The 26,869-nt window shown below is 32.7% G+C and overlaps 1 protein-coding gene across 3 annotated transcripts in view; it reads right to left on the bottom strand.

The window, feature by feature from the left end:
* Window positions 1–2,352: 2,352 nt before the first annotated feature.
* The window catches only part of LOC139513649 (mucin-2-like), a 61,283-nt gene continuing 36,766 nt past the window's right edge, over window positions 2,353–26,869 (bottom strand). The window contains exons 1-15 of one of the 3 annotated variants that reach the window (XM_071302333.1): window positions 20,479–20,497; window positions 20,237–20,341; window positions 18,469–19,157; window positions 14,284–14,409; window positions 13,058–13,127; window positions 12,076–12,195; window positions 11,341–11,394; window positions 9,408–9,472; window positions 8,737–8,827; window positions 7,640–7,735; window positions 6,206–6,348; window positions 4,811–5,341; window positions 4,100–4,142; window positions 3,305–3,435; window positions 2,353–2,705 (exon numbers count right to left, since the gene is read on the bottom strand). In XM_071302333.1, coding sequence (XP_071158434.1) covers window positions 2,571–2,705; window positions 3,305–3,435; window positions 4,100–4,142; window positions 4,811–5,341; window positions 6,206–6,348; window positions 7,640–7,735; window positions 8,737–8,827; window positions 9,408–9,472; window positions 11,341–11,394; window positions 12,076–12,195; window positions 13,058–13,127; window positions 14,284–14,409; window positions 18,469–19,157; window positions 20,237–20,291 — 2,349 coding nt within the window. In that variant the 5' untranslated portion in view covers window positions 20,292–20,341; window positions 20,479–20,497 and the 3' untranslated portion in view covers window positions 2,353–2,570. Of the gene's footprint in view, window positions 2,706–3,304; window positions 3,436–4,099; window positions 4,143–4,810; window positions 5,342–6,205; window positions 6,349–7,639; window positions 7,736–8,736; window positions 8,828–9,407; window positions 9,473–11,340; window positions 11,395–12,075; window positions 12,196–13,057; window positions 13,128–14,283; window positions 14,410–18,468; window positions 19,158–20,236; window positions 20,427–20,478; window positions 20,498–26,869 lie in introns of those variants that run through there. The other 2 variants (XM_071302332.1, XM_071302331.1) reach the window with 2 other exon arrangements.

Genomic DNA, 26,869 nt, shown 5'->3' with positions numbered 1-26,869 from the left:
ATTTTTCAACAGAATAATGACAATCAGAAAGATAAAGTATAAAAGTATAAAATAAACTCATCATATATAAACCCTTAGTTATCTTAATGAACAAATGTGCTGCTCTTTGATCGGGTTGTTCTCTCTTTGGTGAATTTTCCTTGTACGTAGTCAATTTTAATTTTATATACAAATCAAAAGGGTGAAGCATTAACAATATAACAATTAAACATGCTTTAACATTTCATGTAGAGTCCTATTGTGACTTTACATAAAAATTACCGACCTTGGTTTCAGCTCTTTTCTTATCAATTTTGAACTCAGTAAGAACTTAAGAATGTTTTTCGTTCAAATTGCAATCCGATTTTTTGTCCCAAATATAACAACCACCATTTCGATTCGGGATCTAGAGGTTTCACTTTGTAACTGTGACTTTCCGAATTGATTTTCCTCTGAGTTCAGTATTTTTGTGATTTTACTTTTTTTTTTGTAAATACAGCTGTTTCTCAAACCACGCTTCTTTTGGGGAGATTTAGAATATTCATAGATAATTAATTTTGTTTACATACTGGTTCCAAGTTCTGATCTGTAGGTTGCATCTCATAGAGACATAACTTGGGAATGATACCAGTAACTATACATGTGAATATTGATTATATTGAAATCTGTTGTAACCCTAAAGTCGAGGTAGGGGTAGTTAAGAAATTTAGTGTTAGTTTAAACTGTTAGAAGTTCGGGGCCTATAAACGTTGAAGATATACCGCACAGTCCTATATTTTGACCTTTGAAAAAAAAAGTAGTGCATATGAACTTTCCATTCTATGATATGATTTTTTTTCAAAACTTCATATTAAAAGTGGTACAGTTATAGCCGTAAAGGGAGTTCCTATGGGAAAATACATTGTCAATATTTACAGAAATGCAACCTAGATTGCCGTCAAAATACATTTCATTTTCACATCCGTACGGCAGATACAATTCGTTTATACAAATATAGCGTTTGAAATAATGGCGAATACCACTCAGAAGCAATTAGGCACCTAGACTTCTAAATCCCAAATATTGTAATATTTATCATCTTTTGTCAAAACAACGAAACTATATATTACTGTCAAATAAATGGGAAGTTAAGCTAGCTACACCAACAGGTTCAACCAATGGGAAGTTAAGCTAGCTACACCAACAGGTTCAACCAACCAATGGGAAGTTAAGCTAGCTACACCAACAGGTTCAACCAACCATTCTTTTTGAGAGATGCCAGAAATATAAAAGCGATTTTCTGTTGTTCTGTTGGTTGATATAGGCAAGCGTTGGGATTTGTCATGTTTAGTGGATTTCCCTTTTTATAATTTACCTTAGAGTTTGGCATTTATTAATTTATTTGTATATCATTAAAACTGTTCATACATTATCTTTAAAAGCGCATTTTGTTGTGCGAAAAAACACAAATATGTGTTTCTTATAATCGATGTGTATTCAGATGTTTGACTGGTACGCAGACAAAATTTATATACAGAGGTATCAAAGTAAATTGAGATTTTGAACTAAAACGCATACCAGTCTGATGATTAAGCACTCAAGGCGATGATTTAGTCTATACTTGACTCATCATTGGAACACGAATAAAACAGTTGGAAAAACAATTAAATCACAAAGTTATAGAATATTATTATCCAAATAATCTAAACAGTTATGCTTAATCAGGTCAATGCCGCGTATGTATTAAGGTAAATAAGCCTTCTAAGTGTTTCAAAAACAGTTATGATACTGAAAACAACACAATATCTCTAAAAGAGAACAAGAAAACCTTATTCACTTTGTTCATCTATTCAAGTTTGTTTTGATATGATCTACCGGTATTCCCTTTACATTGAACACATTAAAAGTAAACAGGCTGCATAAATGTACACACTAGAACTATATAAAGTCAAGGGGTACAATCAAAATCACGTGATGGATATACACACACCGGAAGTTACAGTCGAACTCGCCGCTTGAAAGGTTAGTAGTTGCATTTTCTTGTTTATATCAATTAAATTTTGATTAATAAGTTGGCACACCGAATGTCGGATAGTATGTAGTTTTAAAATACACAATTGTTTTTGCTAGAAAGCGTGCAGTTATTGCAAACACTTCGACAGCGAAATTTTGGAACTGTGTCGAAGTGTTAGCATTAACTGCACGCTTTCCAGCAAGGATAATTGTGTATTTCTAAACTAGATAGTATCCTTCATTCGGTGCACTACGTTATTTATTAAATTTCATTGATATAAACAAGTAAATACGACTACTTACCTTTCAGCGGTCTGCTCGACTGTTACTTCCGGTGTGTGTATATCCATCACGTGATTTTGATTGTACCCCTTGAAAGTGTATACAAATATGAGCTAACTTTCAATCACTTGTACTTTAAGCACCAACCAATATAATAAAAATGTACATTAAACAAGTATATATACATATCGGTAAAATACCATACGATACTATAATACACGTTAAAGATAATTTGGTAGAGTTATAAAGTGTGCACTCCCACTTCCATGTACAGAGAATGTATTTCGGATATACAATAGGTAAACAAAAATACTGCCTTAGGCAACTGACTCATCCATGTTATCATCCATGTTAAATTCAATATCTTCGTTTTTCACTTTATACTTTTCTCCAGTTTCCGTACTCCTCTTAAACATATCAGAAAATCTGGATTTCAATTGACTTGGTCGATGCTGAAATACATACAAAATATAGAATTTGCATGCAGGATTGTTTTCCAAAAATAAAATCAACATATATATGTGTGTGTGTCTGTTTGTATTGGCATAGAGAGAAAGGAGACCGTCAATATACATAGATTTAGTATATTTTAACGTTAATTCTGGCGATTTATCGGGTGGTCCTAAAAATAAAAAAACAGAGTACAAAAACGTTGTCTAATAAATGAACGCAAGCATAAAAATTAATGAAAAATTTAATACAAGAACAATAGATATCCACTGTTTTCAGTATTTGCTGACACACATAAAAATGGCGACCGAGTATGTTGTAAACAGTTAGTTATCCTCAACATCATGTAAAACTGTACATATAAATAAATCATGTTTGGGGAAAACATTATTACTTTCGCATTCCGCAATCTTGAAAGTAAAAAAAAAGGAAATATCATCATTACTCCAACTTTTGGCATTGAGTTTACCTATTATGGGTTGTTCCAGTTACATCATATTATTTTGTTTTCGCTAAGTCGATTCGTGACTTTTTAACAGCGGTATATTACTGTTGCTTTTATTTATTCAAAAATTTCCACTGTCGCTGTAATGATACTAACCTCAATAAGCCATTGTCCAGCGCTAGTATTTGGGTGTGTATAAGCGTAATATACCCAACCACCAACTAGACCAACAATAAGCAGTAGAAACAGTACAATCGGGACTACCACAGCTGCTTTGTTAGAAGACTCTGCAAAATAACACTTAAATCTTTTATCATTTGGTTACGTGTCTTATATTATCCTTAAATGGTATTAATTGTACAATAGCATTAAATCAGTCCACAAATAGGCAGATTTGCCTGTCATTTTGCAAATGATAAACCTTAGTTATTATTTCACACAACAATGTTGTAATTGTCTTACGCCACTACATAATTTATTCATAGAACACGGTGGAATGAACCACAGACCATTGGCAAACAAGTTATCGCATACTGATACAAACTTTTCTCATTTTTTAAAGTTCCTAGTCCTGAGCCCTTATTGAAATAAGAATTAGTTCTTTTTTATTTATATTTGTTAATTGTAAATAAAAAAAATAATTCTAAAGCCAACATAGTGTATCAAAAAGTAAAATAACAAAAATACTGAACTCCGAGGAAAATTCAAAACTGGAAGTCCCTAAACAAATGGCAAAATCAAATGAAAAAACACATCAAACGAATATACAACAACTGTAATATTCCTGACTTGGTACAGGCATTCTCAAATGTAGAAAATAGCTTTTTTTCTTATATAAATATATAGCTATAACAGCTGTCACTTGGTGGACAACAAGTTTCCAGAGACGGCCATAAGCAATGCTGCTGGGTATAGAAATAAAAAATATGTGAAACCCGTCAATCTCGTTACCTTTAACTTGCGTATGACGTTCCACTTGGGGTTGATTTGGTGACTGAAACGAATTAATAAATGCATGTTAAGAATAGAAACATAGAGATACATTTTTCTTATATAAGTTTACTTTAACAAATAGAAAATAATTAATCTACAGACATCTAAAAATAAAATAGATCAACTCCTTTGTACAAGTTTTTACACAAAAAGTGTTGTACTTTAGTTTTTATTTGCTACAATAAGAGATAAAAATCAAATCAAATATATGTTATTGTCAATAAAAGACGCCAATTAGAGAAAAGAAAGACACAAGAGGCACGCCTGTGTCTACATCGCTCTCCTGGTGAAATAAAAGATGTATTTGTCCATAGAACACAGATGCTTGTAAAGGTTAAAGATTCAATAAACTAGTTCAAACCTGTTGACGTTTTGTATTCTTTTAAACTTAATGACAATTGTTTTTTTTTCATATTGTCATTAGAGATTGCTTGGGGATAATTTCTCTACTGAAGTGTTTATTGATAAACAGAAATGGGGTATATATGAGGCAGATAATATGTGGTTTCCATTCATTGAGTAGTTTCAGAAAAAAAATATTTTTAAAGAAAAGTTTACTGACAACAAACGACGGACGCAAGATGATGGCAAAATTACATCGCAAACAAAACCTCAAACATGCATACATTTACTGTTCATGTCTGACATCTATTTACATTTATACCTTACCGATATTGTATTCGACGATACAGTAGTAGTTGGAGTTGTCGTCGGTTTAGTAGTAATAGGTTGAGTAATAGTTGGTTGAGTAGTAGTTGGTTTAGTTGTAGTTGGTTTAGTAGTAGCTGGTGTAGTAGTAGTTGGAGTCGTCGTCGGTTTATTATTAGTTGGTTTGATAGTAGTTGGTTGAGTAGTAGTTGGTTTAGTTGTAGTTGATTTAGTAGTAGTCGGCGTAGTAGTAGTTGGATTCGTCGTCGATTTAGTAGTAGAAGGTATTGTTGTTGGTGTCGATGGAGTAGTCCTTGTTGAAGGGGTTGATACTTCATGTGCACTTGTTGTTGCCGGCGTTGGTATAACTGTTGAAGCTATCGTTGTCGATGGACTTGGTGTAGATGGTGACATAGTTGTAGTTTTTGGTGGTGTAGTTGTACTTGGTGTCCTAGTCGTTATTGGGGGTTTTGTTGGTATGGTAGTTGTGGTGGTTAGTTTTGTAGTTGATGCTACTGTTGTCACCCTACAGATATCGGTAGTATTGCCAGCCTAATAAAATATAAATTATCAATTGTATTTTAAATATTCATGGTCACTCTATTGACTTCATTTTTTGTCTAACTGTTATTTGTTTTCATTACAGCTAATAACTTGTGCATATCGATACCTTTTGATTATTTTGCAAGCCAGTCAACCAACAAGGATTCAACAAGCATATGAAAAAAAATTAAGGACACACAATCGTCTTGAAACACGGGATTTCACGTGCTCATAGTGTTGTTATAATTCTAAATTGTTTTAGATAGATTGTATAACGATTTTTATAAATAACAATGGTTTAAAATTCTACAGGGATTCAACGGCATTGCTAAATGACAATATGAAGACTATTTGTGGTTTGATAGATATAATCTTCTAAGCTATACTACAAGTAGAGGTTATAATTGTCAAAACTTAAAGTTCAGAAGAAAGAATCTTCCATTTGAAATTGGAAGTGTTGCCAATACTGTCTTGTTTGAGTGTCAATTGATAAATGGACAGAAATGAAAATCAGGCAATTATAAAAAGTCGTCATGAAAGAGTTCGTGTAGCATAATGTAGATTATCATTGTGTTAACATCTTCAGTTTTTACTATCATCAACTAATAATTATTATTTAGCTTCCGTCAAAAAGACATGTACGCTGGATATAATATATTTAAACCACATGTTGGGTTTTTTAACCATCAAATGGTGATTTTGATCCTCTTATAATTACTATATCCTAAGGTTTTATCTACCTATGTTCCTAAATATTATAATGTATTTGTATATAGTGCCTTACCCTCAATACACATTATTATTATTATAAAACAACTCACATGAATACAGTGATTAAAGAAGAAAGGAAAAACTAATGGTATTCTAACATACCTTATCCCAACACTCTGATTCACTCCATTCTTGTCTGTACCAGTCGTAACCATTAGAACATCGTCCAACGCTCGGACACCAAGAACAATCAAAAACTATATCTCTAGATACACAATGATCACAACTAGTTGCTTGATTACATGCTTAAATACAAAGGATGATATGACCTTTAATTCTATTTTTATCCACAAAAAAGCTACAAACTACTTAAAACGGTCAATATCGTTTCTTAAAACGAACTATGTGTCATTTTTACACGGAAAAGCCTCCTGCTTTTAGAGTAATCCAAAACGTCACAACAGACACGGGCATTGCAAACGAGTTGTGATACATTAACACTGTAAGACGGTGCTATAGGAACATCACTATCCAAAAAAGGAATTTTCATAAACTTCATTGAAACAATTCGATCACTTCTAATTAAACTTCTTATGAATATTATATGGTAGGTATTTTATAAAAACCTTCATTGTCTGTTGGTTAGGTGGAAAATATTTGAATTGGACTGTCAATAATCAAGCATCTGCAACTACAAATCAAACTATAGTGAATGAGTAGAAGGTTGGTGATTGATAGACACATACTGTCCATATTTAATGGTTATCGTATGTAACAAGTAGAAGGTTGGTGATTGATAGACACATACTGTCCATATTTAATGGTTATCGTATGTAACAAGTAGAAGGTTGGTGATTGATAGACACATACTGTCCATATTTAATGGTTATCGTATGTAACAAGTAGAAGGTTGGTGATTGATAGACACATACTGCCCATATTTAATGGTTATCGTATGTAACAAGTAAAAGGTTGGTGATTGATAGACACATACTGTCCATATTTAATGGTTATCGTATATAACAAGTAGAAGGTTGGTGATTGATAGACACATACTGTCCATATTTAATGGTTATCGTATGTAACAAGTAGAAGGTTGGTGATTGATAGACACATACTGTCCATATCTAATGGTTATCGTATGTAACAAGTAGAAGGTTGGTGATTGATAGACACATACTGTCCATATCTAATGGTTATCGTATGTAACAAGTAGAAGGTTGGTGATTGATAGACACATACTGTCCATATTTAATGGTTATCGTATGTAACAAGTAAAAGGTTGGTGATTGATAGACACATACTGTCCATATTTAATGGTTATCGTATGTAACAAGTAAAAGGTTGGTGATTGATAGACACATACTGTCCATATTTAATGGTTATCGTATGTCAAACATTGAGGCATTTGTGGAATATTGTCACTTTTGAAAATGGCCCTTGTGTAAAATAAATTTAAAAGAAATTGGGTATATCTGTTAAAAAATAATAATCACTATGTGTCTCTTTCCTACTCTCCAAGGTATTTATCATACTGATTTTTTTTGTTTACTTAAAATTTGTTATGCAAAATATAATTTACGTAAATCTCCATACTTGGTAAAGGATGAAAAATAACTACTGTATTATTGGTAACCAAAGACTTCTCAATGTCGACAGCATGATACTTATATATCCGCCTGTAACGTATTCCTGAAAAATACAAACAGAATTTCTATGTCATTTGGTCTCTGGTGGTGAGATTTGTCTAACTGGCAGTCGTACCACATAATTTTTTTATGAATACTAAGGCATCCTTCATTATCGTATAAATTTATAATAGTTGACTTCATGACATTAATATTGATTACAGGATAGTTTAGTTTGAAACTTACGTTATTGTATATACTGATAAATACAAACAAAAATTCACTGTATCGTTACAACGTTTAAAACATTTAGACATAAATATTAAAAAATGCTTCTGAGTGATTCGCTGTGTTCATATCTTAAACTGGCGGAGAGATGTCTCATTGGCACATCTTCTTATTTTGATATGAATGATACTTTTAAAAATATCCGTTTATTTATCGTATAAATTGTCATCAGTATACTTCATGGCATTAATATTGATAACAAGATAATTAAGTATCCTCCTGAAACGTATGCATGTTTAAATAATACTCAAATATAAGTCTATATACTCTTAGAAACATCCACTTCATGGTTACAATGTTTGAAACATATATCACCAGCCCAGACGTCAGCACTTCTGTGTTGACATGAATTATCATTGATTTGGTCATAATTATAAATTAACTATTTACAAAACTTAGAATTTTTGAAATACTAAGGCTTTTTTCCTCAGGGATAGATTACCTTAGCTGTATTTTGGCAAAACTTTCATGTTTTTTAGTCTTCAATGCTCTTGATCGTCGTAATTTATTTGGGCTTTTTAACATTTTTTTATTAGATCGTCTTTTATAGACGACTCGCGTTCGACGCAATATAAAATATCAATTGTGGTATCTATGATGAGTTTATAAGATATGAATAAAAAATAGCAAAATATTGATAATTATAGATTACCGTTGATCATCTCAACGAGATTGGTTTCCTCGCTTGAGCCGGTCATACCGGTACGGTGAGCATGATATGAAAAACAGATCAAAGGAAAAATACAAAAAATAGCGATAATATATAAAACAACTCACCATTTCGAGTGTAATCCATATAAAATGCATCAGATATACCAAGTTTTACAGGATGATTGTCTGTGGATATATTCATAACGGGGGCTGGAATCTAAACAAAGGAACAACACATAACAACATTGTCATATCTACCAAATGAACATTTCATACCAATGTCTGCTGGTCAACAATTGGCAATTTTAGTTTTGGTTACATATTTACCATATTACAATGATACTTGGGTATTAACAGTTTTATATAAATTTTCATGAAATGGTGGCATGTATATTATACAATTATGGCCCGTTAAAAAGGTGAATATCCAAAATTGTTAACACGAGAAGGTTATTTCAATGAGGGCGCATCCCGAAGTGAAATAACTTTTAAGGGTTGACAATTTTGGATATTCATCGATTCTATAGGGCCACAATTGTTTTATTATATCGAAGTAACAGTAGAAAGGCCTTTTGAACACTTACTATATTTATAAATTGGTAAGTTTCAAGGGAATCGTTAGATAAATTTCTAAAAGTGTTAATTACTTATATTTGTCTAGTTTGAAAGTTGTACCATTACTTCAGTTAATGTGTGTTCCTTGGTTTTAGTTTGAAACCTTGATTTGTTTTCTCTCAATTGATTTATGACTTTTGAACAGCGGTTAACTATTGTTGCCTTTATTTACTATTACTTACCGCTTTATAAACCAGCATAATGCTTCCGTTTTGAAATAATTTGGCCTGAAATCTAAATTGGCCATCTGCAGAAGAAAGTCGGTGATAATGTTGTAAACGTATCAAAATATAATATTTTTTTTATGTTAATCTCTTCTGATCTCTGAATACCTATTCTTCACTAACATACTTATAAATAGTAATAAAAATTGTATCAATATCTGATTCGTGAAGTTAAATATGTACCTCAGAACAAAGATGTGAACATTTAAACTAGTCTCCTAATTAATATTAAAGGATGTAATGATCTTCTCCCCTAAAAAAAACTTATCCAAATAATTCAATCCTCTTCCCGCATTCGATCGATTACGTCACCATCGTAGAGCAGCCAAACAAAAACTGAGTTATTCGGGCAACACAAAAACAATGTATACCACATGAACAATTCTAAACGGAATATCCCTAACCAAATGGCAAAATTAAAAGATATAACACATCAAACGAATGAATGACAACTGTCATATTCCTGACTTGGTACAGGCATGTTCTTATGTAGAAAATGGTGGATTGAACCTGGTTTCATAGCTAGCTTAACACCCACTTGTATAACTAACTGTCGCATAAAATTCCATTATATTGACAGCAATGTGTGCAAATAGGGACACAGCATTCAACCTTGTCTTAAAATCTCAGTCCCTTGAATAAAAACCAAATATTTCAACAAAGAAAACCATATAGACAAAGCACATCAGCAAAAACAAAAGACAAAAAAGGCAAATGTTACCATATAGCACAATAATACAATGACGGGATGCATCAGTATCAAGCCATGTCAAATGGATATTACCAAACTAAACAATAAAAGTAATACTTTTACAATATAAAATAAAATAACACTATAACACGTAATTTTAGATGATAAACATCGTCACTTCCTAGAATTTATACCTCAAGATCATCATGTATTATTTGTGAAGTTGATACGAAATATTTGGTATCTTCCGATGAACTTTTCTTAGAAAAAGGACGAAACGTTCTTTGATATAGACTTTGTTCGTCAAATCTCTGCTTATATACTGGTGACGTTTTACAAATTCTGAACAGCAGCTACAAGCTCTTCAATACCGAATGAGTTGATAACGCGGTGTCAACCTTAACAAATTACCGACATAATATGAAATGAATACAGTTTTGTTATTGCGATGACCAATATTCATGAAATTATGACGATGAATATGCACGAATGGGTGCGTGTACATTTAAAACTTGTACGAAATATCAACTAAAGCAACAACAAAAATCACTACAAATGAAATCACCGAAAATAAAAGAACTAACAATTAACAAGCAAAGGCAATAGAAACTCTGAATAGTCAGGACAATTTTTCTTTTACTTCCTCAGCAAGTATATATTTAAAAATTCCTTTGGACCTTTATATAAACATTTACTCTATCTCAACTCAAAGTGTGTCTGAACATGCAAATTAAAACAGGAACGACATTCAAATATCAAATTATAATACCAGCAGTGTGACGTTCACCTTAAACAAATACAAGGGTATTTATTAATTAAAGCGATTTGTAATGGCGACAACAACATATTATGATTTCGCATACAACTGGTATGTTTATTAACTACTAGTATGATAATGAAGCTAGAAACAAAACGGTTTCAAAATTCAAAAATGCATTTTTGCTTCTAATATTTTGAAGCTGATAAGAGTAGGACTTCCATCTTTTGAAAAAAAAACTTAGGCTGCATGCATTAAAATCGAGCAATTCTACAACTTTATAGTAAAAGAAATCTATAATTTTCCCCAATGAAACCTCTTAACACAGCATTCGGATGTTCACCCAAAATGTCAGGCATTCTATCAGAGATCATCGGAATGATATGAAATACGGGTTTGATAGACCCCGTTTGCTGTCTAACTAGAATGTATTTACGACTTACGATATCGCTGATCATTTAGATGAAGATTTCGCCATTCAATTACTACACTGTCATCTGAAAGAGATATATCATGTACAGTATTTGATCGTATGTGGTTTTTTTTCCAGGATATAGTATTGTTACAGTCATAATACAATATAGTTTACATAAGCATTCCATGTTGTTATGATCCAGGATATAGTATTGTTACAGTCATAATACAATATAGTTTACATAAGCATTCCGTGTTGGTATGATCCAGGATATAGTATTGTTACAGTCATAATACAATATAGTTTACATAAGCATTCCATGTTGTTATGATTCTCAGGGAATTACAAACGTGTATCTTCCTTTGAGATACAGCCTACTAGAATAAATTGTTCTATATTCTAGAACAAGAATTGTTATTACTTTTGACAATGAAGATGCTTTTCAATTCATTCACAGTTTTTTTTTTTCATTTAACCATTCGAGGCAAGTCATACACTTTTTGGTCACTGATTATTGTTTACGTGATGCCACAAATTCACAATGCACTTATTTCTGTTACTTTTTTTTACATAGAATGTGCTGTGGACATTTCACCGATTTTCATCGTATTTGGGGGTAAATAAAGTATACCATTATTAGTTGAAGTGCTTAGGGCCTTTAACAGGTGTCTGCCCTATTGTTAAGGTGGAGTTCAATCATAGTGAGTTCAATTTGATAATAAGCATTAAACAACAAAAGATACACGAAAAAATATATACTCACTATATTTTTTATACAATACATCGGAATTGTCAGTTTGTGTATCAAAGTTCGCCATCAGTGGAGCCACGTACTGAGAATAGGTCAAAAACTTGTGTACGAATGGAGCCATGTATATAAACCCTACAAAGTAAATCAGCATTAATCTGATACTACAACAAAGACAACATTAATATGAAATTAAAGTTAATATTCAAATACATCAATGCATTTTGATGAATCGTTGATTTAATCTTTTTCCAAATTAAAATGTGTAGTTGTTGTATTTAGACTACTATATACAAAGACAACAATGCCATTGATCTCAATGTGTTACTTCTTTCTAGCCAGATTATTATTATTAGAAATTAAGGAATACAACGATGACGAATGAAAAGTTTCGTTACGGTACTAGGTTGTTTGGTTACACCTCTTCTCCTGACGGTTCAGCTCATTTGAATTCAGCAGACCTTAACCCAAAAAGTAAGCACAAATTGTTTAGATAAATTTAAAGTCATGAACGTCTTTGCTAGTTCTACATGTGTGCAGTATAAAAAGCTCGTTATAATACAAATATCCAAACAAAAATCAACCAAGGTCGACTTCTCAGTTTGTAATTGGTTTCTTGCTTATTGCTCTAGTTGCTTGAATATTTGCATTGATCATTCGTTAGTTATTCATGTGTACTTTGACATTTAGTCTTATGTAAGTTACCATTGAACGTACCTCCGGTTGTAAGTTGTACCTTGGATATATTGTGACATTTAGTCTTATGTAAGTTACCATTGAACGTACCTCCGGTTGTAAGTTGTACCTTAGATATATTGTGACATTTAGTCTTATGTAAGTTACCATTGAACGTACCTCCGGTTGTAAGTTGTACCTTTGTTATATTGTGACCGTGTTAGTCTTATATAAGTTACCATTGAACGTACCTCCGGTTGTAAGTTGTACCTTTGTTATATTGTGACCGTGTTAGTCTTATATAAGTTACCATTGAACGTACCTCCGGTTGTAAGTTGTACCTTGGATATATTGTGACCGTAAAATGGCATTGTAAATGGCAATTCCAAACCCTGTAAAAATGAATATTAGTAGAGATAATACTGTAAAAATGAATATTAGTAGAGATAATACTGTAAAAATGAATATTAGTAGAGATAATACGCAAGTTTTATGTAGTTAGTACAACAATGTATATTCTTAAAGGAAGGGATTAATAATGGTGTAGAAAATGAACAGCATTTGTGTATTTCTGTGTCTTTTTTTTTTTAACTTTATGGTTATACTTTAAGTATTGACCGAATGATTTATGATTTAACTTTTCACAATATTTTTTATTTAAATTTGGATCTGATGAAACTAGTCTTCTATATATGATTCCTAACGCTGTAGGTTGGTGAACACAATACATAGTGCATGTATGAATAGACACTGAATGACCAGCGACAAATATAACAATATAACAAACATAGTAAGGACGATTATCAATGTCCCATAGAAATACCACCTCCTTGGTACTAGAATGACACACTATGTCGGATTTGTTTTTTTTTTGTGAGTTATGTAGCTCTACCTTAGACACAATATCTATAATGGGGGCCGTTCCATTACTGATCTATTTCATAATTGCTTAGTAAGAGAAGGTGAAGATAAAAATTTTAATTCTCTAGTTTGCCTTTCATCTGGAGACAACCCTCGGCTATCTCAACGCGACCTGAGTACGCTATCATGGCATGTACCTAGAATGAAATTCAAAACAGTGTGGCTGTGGCCATTGATTGATACATTAAATTCATCCATTGACTGGGATAATTTAGGTGAACGTTTGTATGTAACGACCACTGCTCACTATGTACTTTTAAAGACACTTAAACTATGGGGTCACCAAAGGTTCTTAACACCTTAATAAAGTAATTCGAAAAATTAATCAGAAATACCACGATGTTTTGATTTATATCAATTATATAAATCAAAACATAAAGGTTATTCCTGATTATTTTTTCGAATTATTTTATAATCAAAGGCGTTAAGAAACCTTTGGTAACCCCACAGTTTAAATGTCTATCGTAGGTGCGTCGTGAACAGTGGTCGTTACAGACAAACGTTCACGTAAATTGTCCCAGTCAATGGATGAATTTAATGTGTCAATCAATGGCCACAGCCACACTGTTTTGAATTTCATTCTATTGGTAAAATGTAGAATAACGATAGATAAGAAAGAGTATTTACCGCTGATGATAAGTATTTTGCATTCGACAGGACCACATGAGTGGTATGGTTTTCAAGTTCATCCCAATAGACGCCATTACCATCATGAATAACTGTGGAGTTGTAGTACTGATGAGTGTCTGATTGCTGAAAATGGAGTGACAAAATCGTCAGTATAAAACTGGTAAGAGACAGTTTGTTAGAATAGAAAAATAACGATGTGGAGTTCAATAGAACAACAAAATGTGTGGATTTTAAAACTGAAGAGAGTTGGTTTGTAGGGATAAAAAATACTGAGCTGGGTAGAGATCGAAAATGGTGAGAGTTTGACTTCTAGAATGAAATAAAAATTGCAGGGTTCTATTACTGGTGAGAGATGCTGAACTGTAGTGACAAACAGAGGTTTTTCCTTGGTTTTGTAGCTCGCATTTGGAACTTTGTTAATCCAGCAAAGTGCCTTAAGGAACTGTCATTGATATATATTTTCATAAATAGAGAAAAGTAAAAATTCAAAACCAAATGAACAATAAATTGGTTGAAGCTATAGAAATAGCATTCAAAACACAGTCGTTATTGTTTATTTTGATATCTTTGAAGAAGTCATTTAGAGCAAATATATATAAAATATATATAAAAATGAGGGATCAATTTCATGTGAGACAAGCTTTTGTTTTGTTGTAAAAACCACGTCTTAGTACAAAAGGGCACATCAGTATTTTTCTTTTAAAGAAACTTTCCCTACTACGAACTATACTGGTATTATATGATCAAAATATGTCCTTTAATTGTGTTATATTCCAGGACTTATATCTTCTTTGTTATTAAAAGTATAGTTGCTCCCTCATTTAGAAATTTAGAAAATACAATGAATATTTTTCCCTTTTACTAAGTTAAAAAAAAATCTGTTGTTTTAAAGTAAATGTTTAGTGTTTATTCATTAAAATATAGACTCTAAAATAAGTTTGAGAGAATAATCATAGACACTATGGCGCAAAATCATCTTATTTAAGGGAAAGGGGGGGGGGGGGGGTAGAAAAAAAGGTAAATTTTAAACGAAAAATATATTTATGTTACTTGGCGAAAAAAATAATAAAGTGGCGAAAAATATATTGTTTTGGCGAAAGAGGTGGCGAAAAAAATAATTGACCCAGGGGAAACTCTGATCAGGACAATAAATTCATATCCTAAAAAGACTGAAATGCGTACTTTAAAGCAAAGTATGTTTATTTTCAAAACATAAAAATAAAATATTGAAAGGTTACCAAGTACGGCAACATATAATAAAACTACATTTTAAGTACATATTCATTTTTAAAAATTCAAATGCACAACACATGATTTTTATACTTGATGAACCAAAGAAGTGTTAAATTTCGTAGTATCTGTCTTCCCTCTGCCTGGATGTTAGTTCTTTAAAAAAATTATACATCTAACTATTTGACATCAAATATGCTGACCCGAACTTATAACTGACATCACACTGACCCGAACTCATCAGATGCCCATAACCGTTTGTTTGTGAAACAAAGAAAAACAATCTTTTAAATTATGGGAAACACACAAATATAAATCGATCAATTGAATATCATATTTTCATCATATTGATATTGTAGAAAATCAGTTGCTCGACACAATATATGAAACGTTTTGATTTTGTTCGATGCGCTCACATTCACAAAAAGCTTCAAATAATGATTCATAAATTGCATAAAACTCGTATACGTTCTCCGAGGCATGGTAAAATAAAATTATACAGTCTATGAAATAAAGAAATTATCAAGTTATTCGTTTGTCAATTAGATGTACTTTTTCAACCTACATGCAACTTAAAATGTTTCAAGTCAATGTACCTGTATAAATAGACAAGTTTTATGAGATGATAAACAATTTGTACCCTGCAATGTGCATACTTTACTGTGAATTTAGCTTTGAACTTAAATCAACATAACAGCTTATATCTACGTCTTTTAAATATTTAACTTTTTGTTATTTGATCTGCATGCATCTATGTTAAAATCTCAAATGAGATTTACAATATTTTTATGGGGTTTTAAGACAATTTTGACACGGATACACCGCGAATAAAAGGATGTTGAATACATAATGAGACAGTACATAAATAATGTCAAAAAAGACAGCTAATTAAATGTCAATATACGGTCATTGACTATAATGAAACTGTAGACTGCTACATGTTGACACATGTATTCTAAACTAGACACATCAAAAGACGTTTGAAATTTTCTTAGTCTGAATATTTCTTTTCTTGCTAAGCAACATAATTCTAAAACGTGTGTGTAGTGGGAAATACGACGGTTGTTGCACGAGAGGCTGTCGGGTAACAGCTTTACATTTCAGGACGTACCCGATTTCTTTTGGCTGGAGTTCATATGACATACGTTTTTTTTATGCTTTACCATATGAATGTTCAGTTGGTAATCAGTCGTTATTTCTATTTTGGCTATTCCCTTTTATCACATATTGGATTGCTTACTATTGTGAATCGCAGTTTATAAGTAAAATTTATATAACTCTTCAAAACACCAAACAATATAGAGGTTACATATTTTTTATATTTATTTCTTGTTTAAAACAAATGTTGACATTTTGATAATATATAAAGTTTATGTTAAATGTCGGCGGTTTTTTTTGTCATCTCATTTTATCTTTATATGTAATGTCCACCCAGAACCCTATCATCAAACCCACATTCATATCACATGAGGAAATGTTGTTCTTTTTCACCTTTCAATCACAATATGATCTTTACTTTAATTGTCGATGAGTAGACTATGATAAATATTGCAAATGCTGAACATTTCAAAAGGCAATTAGTTTACCTCTTAATTATTCTTTAAATAAAGTCACTCATTGCATTTCTTTGAAGTAGAGTGCATCCGAGATTGTTTCAGATAGGAGGTATACAGACAGCATTTGATTCAGACTGATGTCATCACTGAAGGCGTGTTATGGTCCCTATCACAAGGAGATTAAGTGAACGGCACTTACGTTAATGTGTCAACAAAAAACTTACAACTGTAACGTGTAACCAGGGGTTTATATCTCAAACGTCCATTCCAGTAAATACTTGAATCCAAGTTGTCCACAAACAATACGATAATACTAAAAACTACAACTATCTATATTATGCACAATGAACTAAAATATACACATTGACTCTTTGCCGATATAAAGTAACAACGGACAATTACATAATACAATAAAACTGCCTGTCCTCAAGATGTGACGATGTGTCACTAAAAGACAGTATGGCTGGTACAGTCTGTCTGTATCAGACAGTATGGCTGGTACAGTCTGTCTGTATCAGACAGTGTGTGCTGGTACATGCAGCCTGTCCTCCGATTGGGACAGTATGTCACCTCCAGACAGTGTGGGCTGGTACAACTTGTCCTCCGATTGGGACAGTCTGTCACTACCAGACAGTGCGGGATGGTACAACTTGTCCTCCGAGTGGGATAGTCTGCCTTGTCAATCCGATCAACTTGTACGTTTACTTTTGTACCCAGTACAAAGTGTCCTCTGAATATTAAAGCTCTTCCTGCACTTAATATTACCGACGTACACTCTGTTGACTTATGACGGTTCATCGTCAGCCAACCGACAGTCTCGAGTCAACAACTGGAAGTGTTTAACGACCTTGACTGGCTATACAGCCCTCGCACGGTCGGTTACAGTCTCGAGTGCCATTTCTCATTATCTTATATACCCGTGGTCGATACCACTATTTCCTTGATAGGGGTGTTCTCTTTATGTTACCCTTACGGCGCATAGAGAGTCCCTTATGATCACCCCTTTAACCTTCGACCCGGCCACTAATTTTCCGAACAAACGTCTAAACCTGTGTAACTCTTTCTCAAGCGTAAACCATGCTTTCTACACTAAGATTTTAGTCAACTGTAACCTTAACGACCAATAAACATTACACAACAACAAAAAACGTATTGAAGAGATATGCATGCATACTTTAAATAAGCATGTCACGCCTAATTTTACTTGAGTATTGTATATAAAAAGTGTCGGTTTTTTTTAATCTAATACACATAGTTCCATGCACATTTGTTTCATCGTGTTGGCATAGTTCGTTTACGTGTTAAAGGTAATACATGTTATAAGTGTTTAAGTGTTATACATGACGTAACATTTATGCTTTTTTTTAACCTGAAAAAGATGAAAATAAACACAAACCTTAACGTATGTTGTTTCTTGTGGATTTAACGTTGTTTCTTTTGAAACTGTAGTAGTTGCTGTTGACAGGCCTTCTGTTGTTGTACTTGATGCTTTTGTTGTAGACGGCATTCTTGTTGTACTTGGTGATTTTGTTGTAGACGGCATTCTTGTTGTACTTGGTGATTTTGTTGTAGACGGCAGTTTTGTTGTACTTGGTGATTTTGTTGTAGATTGCAGTCTTGTTGTACTTGGTGCTTTTGTTGTAGACAGCAGTCTGGTTGTACTTGGCGCTATTGTTGTAGATTGCAGTCTTGTTGTACTTGGCGTATTTGTTGTAGACTTACTATGTGCTTGTGTTGTTGGTTTAATTGTTACATTACTATGTATTTGTGTTGTTGATCTAGTCACATTACTGTGTATTTGTGTTGTTGATCTAGTCACATTACTATGTATTTGTGTTGTTGATCTAGTCACATTACTGTGTATTTGTGTTGTTGATCTAGTCACATTACTGTGTACTTGTGTTGTTGGTATTGATACATTACTATATGTGTGTGTCGTTGGTTTAATTGATATATTACTGTGTGCTGTCGTACTTGAAGACCAACTGTTTTCCACTTGTCTTTTTTCTCTCCGATCATCATGGAAAGAAATAACATGATTTTCCTTTGCTAGTTCAGAGTCTATTGTGTACTCTATTTTGTGTTCTATAAATAGTTTTCAAAGGATTATGTATGATAAGCATTAAAAATTCTACAATTACGTGAAACATTCCAAGACGTTGGTTATGCAATATGTATTCCTTCCTTAGTATGAAAGGTAAAGCGAAATTTTGTACGTTTAAAACCAAAACATACAACATGAAATTCTACCTTAGACTTAATCATTTATCTTTATTCTTATTTTATATTCATTCTACGCGAATTATAAACCCATGTTTTAGATTCAACCTGCATATAAGCAGTTCTTCCAATTTCTATGATTGAATTAAAAACATTGTTGTTTCATAAAACAACAAAAAAACTGAATTCTGCCAAAAGAATATGTCATGTTTCTAGGAACTTTGTTTTCAAAACAAGTGTTTTACGCTTGGAAGTCTGTTTCATACGACAATATAATTTATGTGTATTGATTTGATTAATTAAATATATGCAACTTCCTGGTAAACACATGGCGATGAAACATACATTTAACTTATGTCTCGTGATGTTTTTTCTTTGTATACTATATCTTATTTCACTTCGTCTTACTCGGTCACTTAACCGTAAAGTCACGTTAATGGAATGAATTAGAAATGTGTTATATAAATATTATATATATTTAAATTTCTGTTTGATTTAAATGTCATGTATCAATTGTCCGTTTTTTAATATTTCGGACGAGATTAGTTATTTGTTTCGGTACTGTTCCGAGTTGTTCTTTATTGTTGTTTCATAGCTCATTCAACAAAAACAATAAAAAAACACTCTTCAATATCCTTAACCTTAAAATAAGAGATACTGCTTTGTTTGTAAAGCCAATTTGGGAACAAACTATAATTATAAGCACTTTTAGGCAAGGGAATCACTAGCCATAATCAATGAATTAATCAAAATTAATGAAATTGATTTTAAAACACTGTTGAAAAAAAACATTTATAAAACTAATTTCTTTTAAAATATTTGTAAGTTGAATTCTGGTACAAGATATTTTGGTGTTGCAGACCAAACGAAATTAAAACTTTGTTTGTAAAAAAATAAATATAAATGTTGATATCAGTCATACATTGAACTATTTATTTACTTACCGTTCGACGTTACATAAACTATCCATATCCCAAGCATACATAACTTGAAATACATGTTAATGCTTCATTTCATGCTCCTGTTATAGATCTCTTTACTTCACTTCCCTGTAAGACATTTTTTTTAAATAAACACAAGGTTAAAGGAAGTCTTTACATAGAACTAAAAATTAAATGGACACAATGATAATAGAAAAATATACTCTAGGTGTTTATATATAGATATTTTTCACATATAAATTCACCCGTAAAGTTCGCTATATACATGGAATAAATATCTATCGGCCATTGAACATGTCATTTGTCATCAAGTAAACATTAGTTTTAAACTACATTTCAAATAACAATTGGATTAAAATCACTGAAACAGACAGATGTGATAGACGTAGACAGAAATGAACATGGTCGGATTAATTTGTGCATGTATATATGATTGGGGTGTTTTCTGTACACTTATTACTAATTATTGATCACGTACTCGTTCTTTTTAATTAGCATTAACACATTTGTTTTAATTCAGTTCTTTTGATTTGTTTAAAATTCAGATCTATTTTACAAATATACACAAACAAAAAGAGGAGGAAAGATACTATTAAAGGGGACATCTTTTCTCATAAGTCTAGAGAAACTAACCACGCCATGGTTATGACGTGTTAATGTAATCATTACCTGATCTATTAAGCTTCTTGCTGTATCTCTATTTCCACGTATTAATGTAATCACTACCTGATCCTTTAAGCTTCTTGCTGTATCTCTATTTCCACGTATAATGTTACCATTACCTCACCTATTAAGCTTCTTGCTTTATCTCTATTTCCACGTGTTAATGTAATCATTACCTGATCCATTAAGCTTCTTGTTGTATCTCTATTTACACGTATTAATGTAATCATTACCTGATCCATTAAGTTTCTTGCTGTATCTCTATTTCCACGTATTAATGTAATCACTACCTGATCCTTTAAGCTTCTTGCTGTATCTCTATTTCCACGTATAATGTTACCATTACCTCACCTATTAAGCTTCTTGCTTTATCTCTATTTCCACGTGTTAATGTAATCATTACCTGATCCATTAAGCTTCTTGTTGTATCTCTATTTACACGTATTAATGTAATCATTACCTGATCCATTAAGTTTCTTGCTGTATCTCTATTTCCACGTATTAATGTAATCATTACCTGATCCATTAAGCTTCTTGTTGTATCTCTATTTCCACGTGTTAATGTAATCATTACCTGATCCATTAAGTTTCTTGCTGTATCTCTATTGCCACGTGCCAGGTATTAATGTAATCATTACCTGATCCATTAAGCTTCTTGCTGTATCTCTATTGCCACGTGCCAGGTATTAATGTAATCATTACCTGATCCATTAAGCTTCTTACTGTATCTCTATTTCCACGTATTAATGTAATCATTACCTGATCCATTAAGCTTCTTGTTGTATCTCTATTTCCACGTGTTAATGTTATCATTACCTGATCTATAAAGCTTCTTGCTGTATCTCTATTTCCACGTATTAATGTAATCATTACCTGATCTATAAAGCTTCTTGCTGTATCTCTATTTCCACGTATAATGTAATCATTACCTGATCTATTAAGCTTTTTGTTGTATCTCTATTTCCACGTGTTAATTGATTCGTTTACTGTTCTATTAAGTTTCTTTTCGTACTTCCTTTGCCAGATGTAAACAAAATTTGTTCAGCTAAAAACCCAGCTGTCAACCTCTATATCAACTCTACAAAGGCTTCCATCATACCTCCATTCTAATTCATAAAATAAAAATCTCCAGTCATACCTCTATTGGTCTTTTCTAGCCTCTATTATTATTCAACAAAGGCTCCTGTAATACCCCTATTGCTATTTCACAAAGGCTCCTGTCTCACATTTATTGTTTTTCCACAATAGCTCCGGTCATACCTTTCCTATACCTGATCTATTAAGCTTCTTGCTGCATCTCTATTTCCATGTGTTAATGTAATGATTACCTGATCTATTAAGCTACTTGCTGTATCTTTATTGCCACGTGCCAGGTACTAATGTAATCATTACCTGATCCATTAAGCTACTTGCTGTATCTCTATTGCCACGTGTTAATGTAATGTTTACCTGATCTATTAATCTTCTTGCTGTATCTCTATTTCGACGTGTTAATGTAATCATTACCTGATCTATTAAGCTTCTTGCTGTATCTCTTTTGCCACGTGCCAGGTATTAATGTTATCATTACCTGATCCATTTAGCTTCTAGCTGTATCTCTATTTCGACGTGTTAATGTAATGATTACCTGATCTATTAAGCCTCTTGCTGTATCTCTATTTCCATGTATTTATTTTATCATTACCTGATCCATTAAGCTTCTTGCTGTATCTCTATTGCCACGTGCCACGTATTAATGTAATCATTACCTGATCCATTAAGCTACTTGCTGTATCTTTATTTCTACGTGTTAATTGATTCATTACCTGATCTATTAAGCTTCTTGCTGTATCTCTATTTCCACGTATTTATGTTATCATTACCTGATCCATTAAGCTTCTTGCTGTATCTCTATTGCCACGTGCCAGGTATTAATGTAATCATTACCTGATCCATTAAGCTACTTGCTGTATCTTTATTGCCACGTGTTAATGTAATCATTACCTGATCTATAAAGCTTCTTGCTGTATCTCTATTTCCACGTATTAATGTAATCAATACCTGGTATATTAAGCTTCTTGCTGTATCTATATTTCTACGTGTTAATGTAATCATTACCTGATCTATTAAGCTTCTTGCTGTATCTCTATTTCCACGTATTAATGTAATCATTACCTGATCCTTTAAGCTTCTTGCTGTATCTCTACTTTCCACGTATTAATGTAATCATTACCTGATCCTTTAAGCTTCTTGCTGTATCTCTACTTTCCACGTATTAATGTAATCATTACCTGATCCTTTAAGCTTCTTGCTGTATCTCTACTTTCCACGTATTAATGTAATCATTACCTGATCCATTAAGCTTCTTGCTGTATCTCTATTTCCACGTATTAATGTAATCATTACCTGATCCATTAAGTTTCTTGCTGTATCTCTATTTCCACGTATTAATGTAATCATTACCTGATCCTTTAAGCTTCTTGCTGTATCTCTATTTTCACGTATTAATGTAATCATTACCTGATCCATTAAGCTTCTTGCTGTATCTCTATTTTCACGTATTAATGTAATCATTACCTGATCCATTAAGTTTCTTGCTGTATCTCTTTGCCACGTATTAATGTAATCATTACCTGATCTATTAAGCTTCTTGCTGTATCTATATTTCCACGTATTAATGTAATCATTATCTGATCCGTTAAGTTTCTTGCTGTATCTCTACTTTCCACGTATTAATGTAATCATTACCTGATCCATTAAGTTTCTTGCTGTATCTCTACTTTCCACGTATTAATGTAATCATTACCTGATCTATAAAGCTTCTTGCTGTATCTCTATTTCCACGTATAATGTAATCATTACCTGATATATTAAGCTTCTTGCTGTATCTCTATTTCCACGTGTTAATTGATTCGTTTACTGTTCTATTAAGTTTCTTTTCGTACTTCCTTTGCCAGATGTAAACAAAATTTGTTCAGCTAAAAACCCAGCTGTCAACCTCTTTATCAACTCCACAAAGGCTTCTATCATACCTCCATTCTAATTCATAAAATAAAAATCTCCAGTCATACCTCTATTGTTCTTTTCTAGCCTCTATTATTATTCAACAAAGGCTCCTGTAATACCTCTATTGCTATTTCACAAAGACTCCTGTCTCACATTTACTGTTATTCCACAATAGCTCCGGTCATACTTTTTCTATTCCATAAAGGCTTCAATCTGTCACACCTCTATTGCTATTCCACAATAGCTCCGGTCATACTTTTTCTATTCCATAAAGGCTTCAATCTGTCACACCTCTATTGCTATTCCACAATAGCTCCGGTCATACTTTTCCTATTCCATAAAGGCTTCAATCTGTCACACCTCTATTGCTATTCCACAATAGCTCCGGTCATACTTTTTCTATTCCATAAAGGCTTCAATCTGTCACACCTCTATTGTTATTCCACAATAGCTCCGGTCATACTTTTTCTATTCCATAAAGGCTTCAATCTGTCACACCTCTATTGTTATTCCACAATAGCTCCGGTCATACTTTTTCTATTCCATAAAGGCTTCAATCTGTCACACCTCTATTGCTATTCCACAATAGCTCCGGTCATACTTTTTCTATTCCATAAAGGCTTCAATCTGTCACACCTCTATTGTTATTCCACAATAGCTCCGGTCATACTTTTTCTATTCCATAAAGGCTTCAATCTGTCACACCTCTATTGCTATTCCACAATTGCTCCGGTCATACTTTTTCTATTCCATAAAGGCTTCAATCTGTCACACCTCTATTGCTATTCCACAATAGCTCCGGTCATACTTTTTCTATTCCATAAAGGCTTCAATCTGTCACACCTCTATTGCTATTCCACAATAGCTCCGGTCATACTTTTTCTATTCCATAAAGGCTTCAATCTGTCACACCTCTATTGTTATTCCACAATAGCTCCGGTCATACTTTTTCTATTCCATAAAGGCTTCAATCTGTCACACCTCTATTGCTATTCCACAATAGCTCCGGTCATACTTTTTCTATTCCATAAAGGCTTCAATCTGTCACACCTCTATTGCTATTCCACAATAGCTCCGGTCATACTTTTTCTATTCCATAAAGGCTTCAATCTGTCACACCTCTATTGCTATTCCACAATAGCTCCGGTCATACTTTTTCTATTCCATAAAGGCTTCAATCTGTCACACCTCTATTGCTATTCCACAATAGCTCCGGTCATACTTTTCCTATTCCATAAAGGCTTCAATCTGTCACACCTCTATTGCTATTCCACAATAGCTCCGGTCATACTTGTCCTATTCCATAAAGGCTTCAATCTGTCACACCTCTATTGCTATTCCACAATAGCTCCGGTCATACTTTTCCTATTCCGTAAAGGCTTCAATCTGTCACACCTCTATTGCTATTCCACAATAGCTCCGGTCATACTTTTCCTATTCCGTAAAGGCTTCAATCTGTCACACCTCTATTGCTATTCCACAATAGCTCCGGTCATACTTTTCCTATTCCGTAAAGGCTTCAATCTGTCACACCTCTATTTCTATTCCACAAAAGTGTCGGTCATACCTCTTTTCATGTTCAACAAAAAATATCTCTAAACCTATACCACAAAAGCTCCTGTCTTATCTCAATACATATTCCACAGTTATAGCTGTGTCATACTTATATTTTCGTTTTATAAAGGCTCATGCCATACCTTTATTGTGTTAATGGAAGCAATGTTTGTAATGCTTATGCTCTTTAAAGAAATAAAATAAATAGTCCCGCCGCTAATCCCTTAATTTTCAAGATTCCGATTACATTTTCGATATACTTCGCTTTCTTTTTGAAAACAAAAGTAAAATAAAAAAAATACTGAACTCCGAGGAAGATTAAAAACGGAAAATTGGTATCAAATGGCAAAATCAAAAGCTCAAACACATCAAACGAATGGATAACAACTGTCATATTCCTGACTTGGTACAGGCATTTTCTAATGGAGAAAATGGTGGATTTAACTTGGTTTTGTAGCTAGCTAAACCTCTCACTTGTATGAGAGTCGCATTAAATTCAATTATTTTGGCAGAGATGTGTGAACAAAACCAACAGACATAATAGTTTTGTAAAAGAGGTCAATAATTGGGGTAAAGTAGTCAATATTGTGTTATACTCTTAATCACCACAAAACAACAAACGTGTAACAAAGAAACACAAAAAGACTTATAGACAAAACACATCAGCAAAAATTAAAGACAAAAATACAAAAATATCACCATGGCACATTAACACAATGACGGGATTTTACAAGTATAGGACCACGTCAAATACAAAAACAGACTAAACAGTCAAGTAAAATAACAAAAACAAATAAAAGAATACTATATATAAGGCGTTGTTGAGATGATAGACAACGTCAGTACCCAGAATCTATACCTCAAAATATCGTGTATTATTTGTGAATTTGATACGGAATATTTATCAACAAGGGGTTGGTACCTTCCGATGAACTTTTTTAGAAAAAGGACGAGAACTTCTTCTATATACTCAGACACTAGCGACGTTTTACAAAGTCTGAATAGGAGCTGAGAGCCCATGTTGGGAAATACATTTATTCTATATGCAGGTGAAGTTGGTATATTGCTATACTAAGGTGGGGGAAATTGATAATTTAAAATTTAAAATTGTCTCGTTTGTCATAGATTCTGGTACTGAGATGACCGCGTATTTTAAATTTGAAATATAAGTCTAAAAATGAGGCAGAGTTTGGATTGTTAATGGAAAGGACATCATCAATATATCATAGTGTGAAATTAAATTATCTAGTTTCTTCGTTTGTTTTTTACAAGTGTCTGAAGGAACTCCGACCAATATGAAAATAAAACTAGTATCTCAATTGTTTGTAAAACAATTGAAAGGTCTTTCCTGTAAAAGTGATGTTTTTGTAATGTACTTTGGACGACCTTTCGTTTGATATACGACAAGCATACCTTCTGAAACTTTTCGCTTTT

Source organism: Mytilus edulis, chromosome 2 (assembly GCF_963676685.1).
Source record: "Mytilus edulis chromosome 2, xbMytEdul2.2, whole genome shotgun sequence".
Classification (NCBI taxonomy): Eukaryota; Metazoa; Mollusca; class Bivalvia; order Mytilida; family Mytilidae; genus Mytilus; species Mytilus edulis.
Note: the sequence above shows the minus strand (reverse complement) of the source record. Positions and strands in the feature narration are given on the sequence as shown.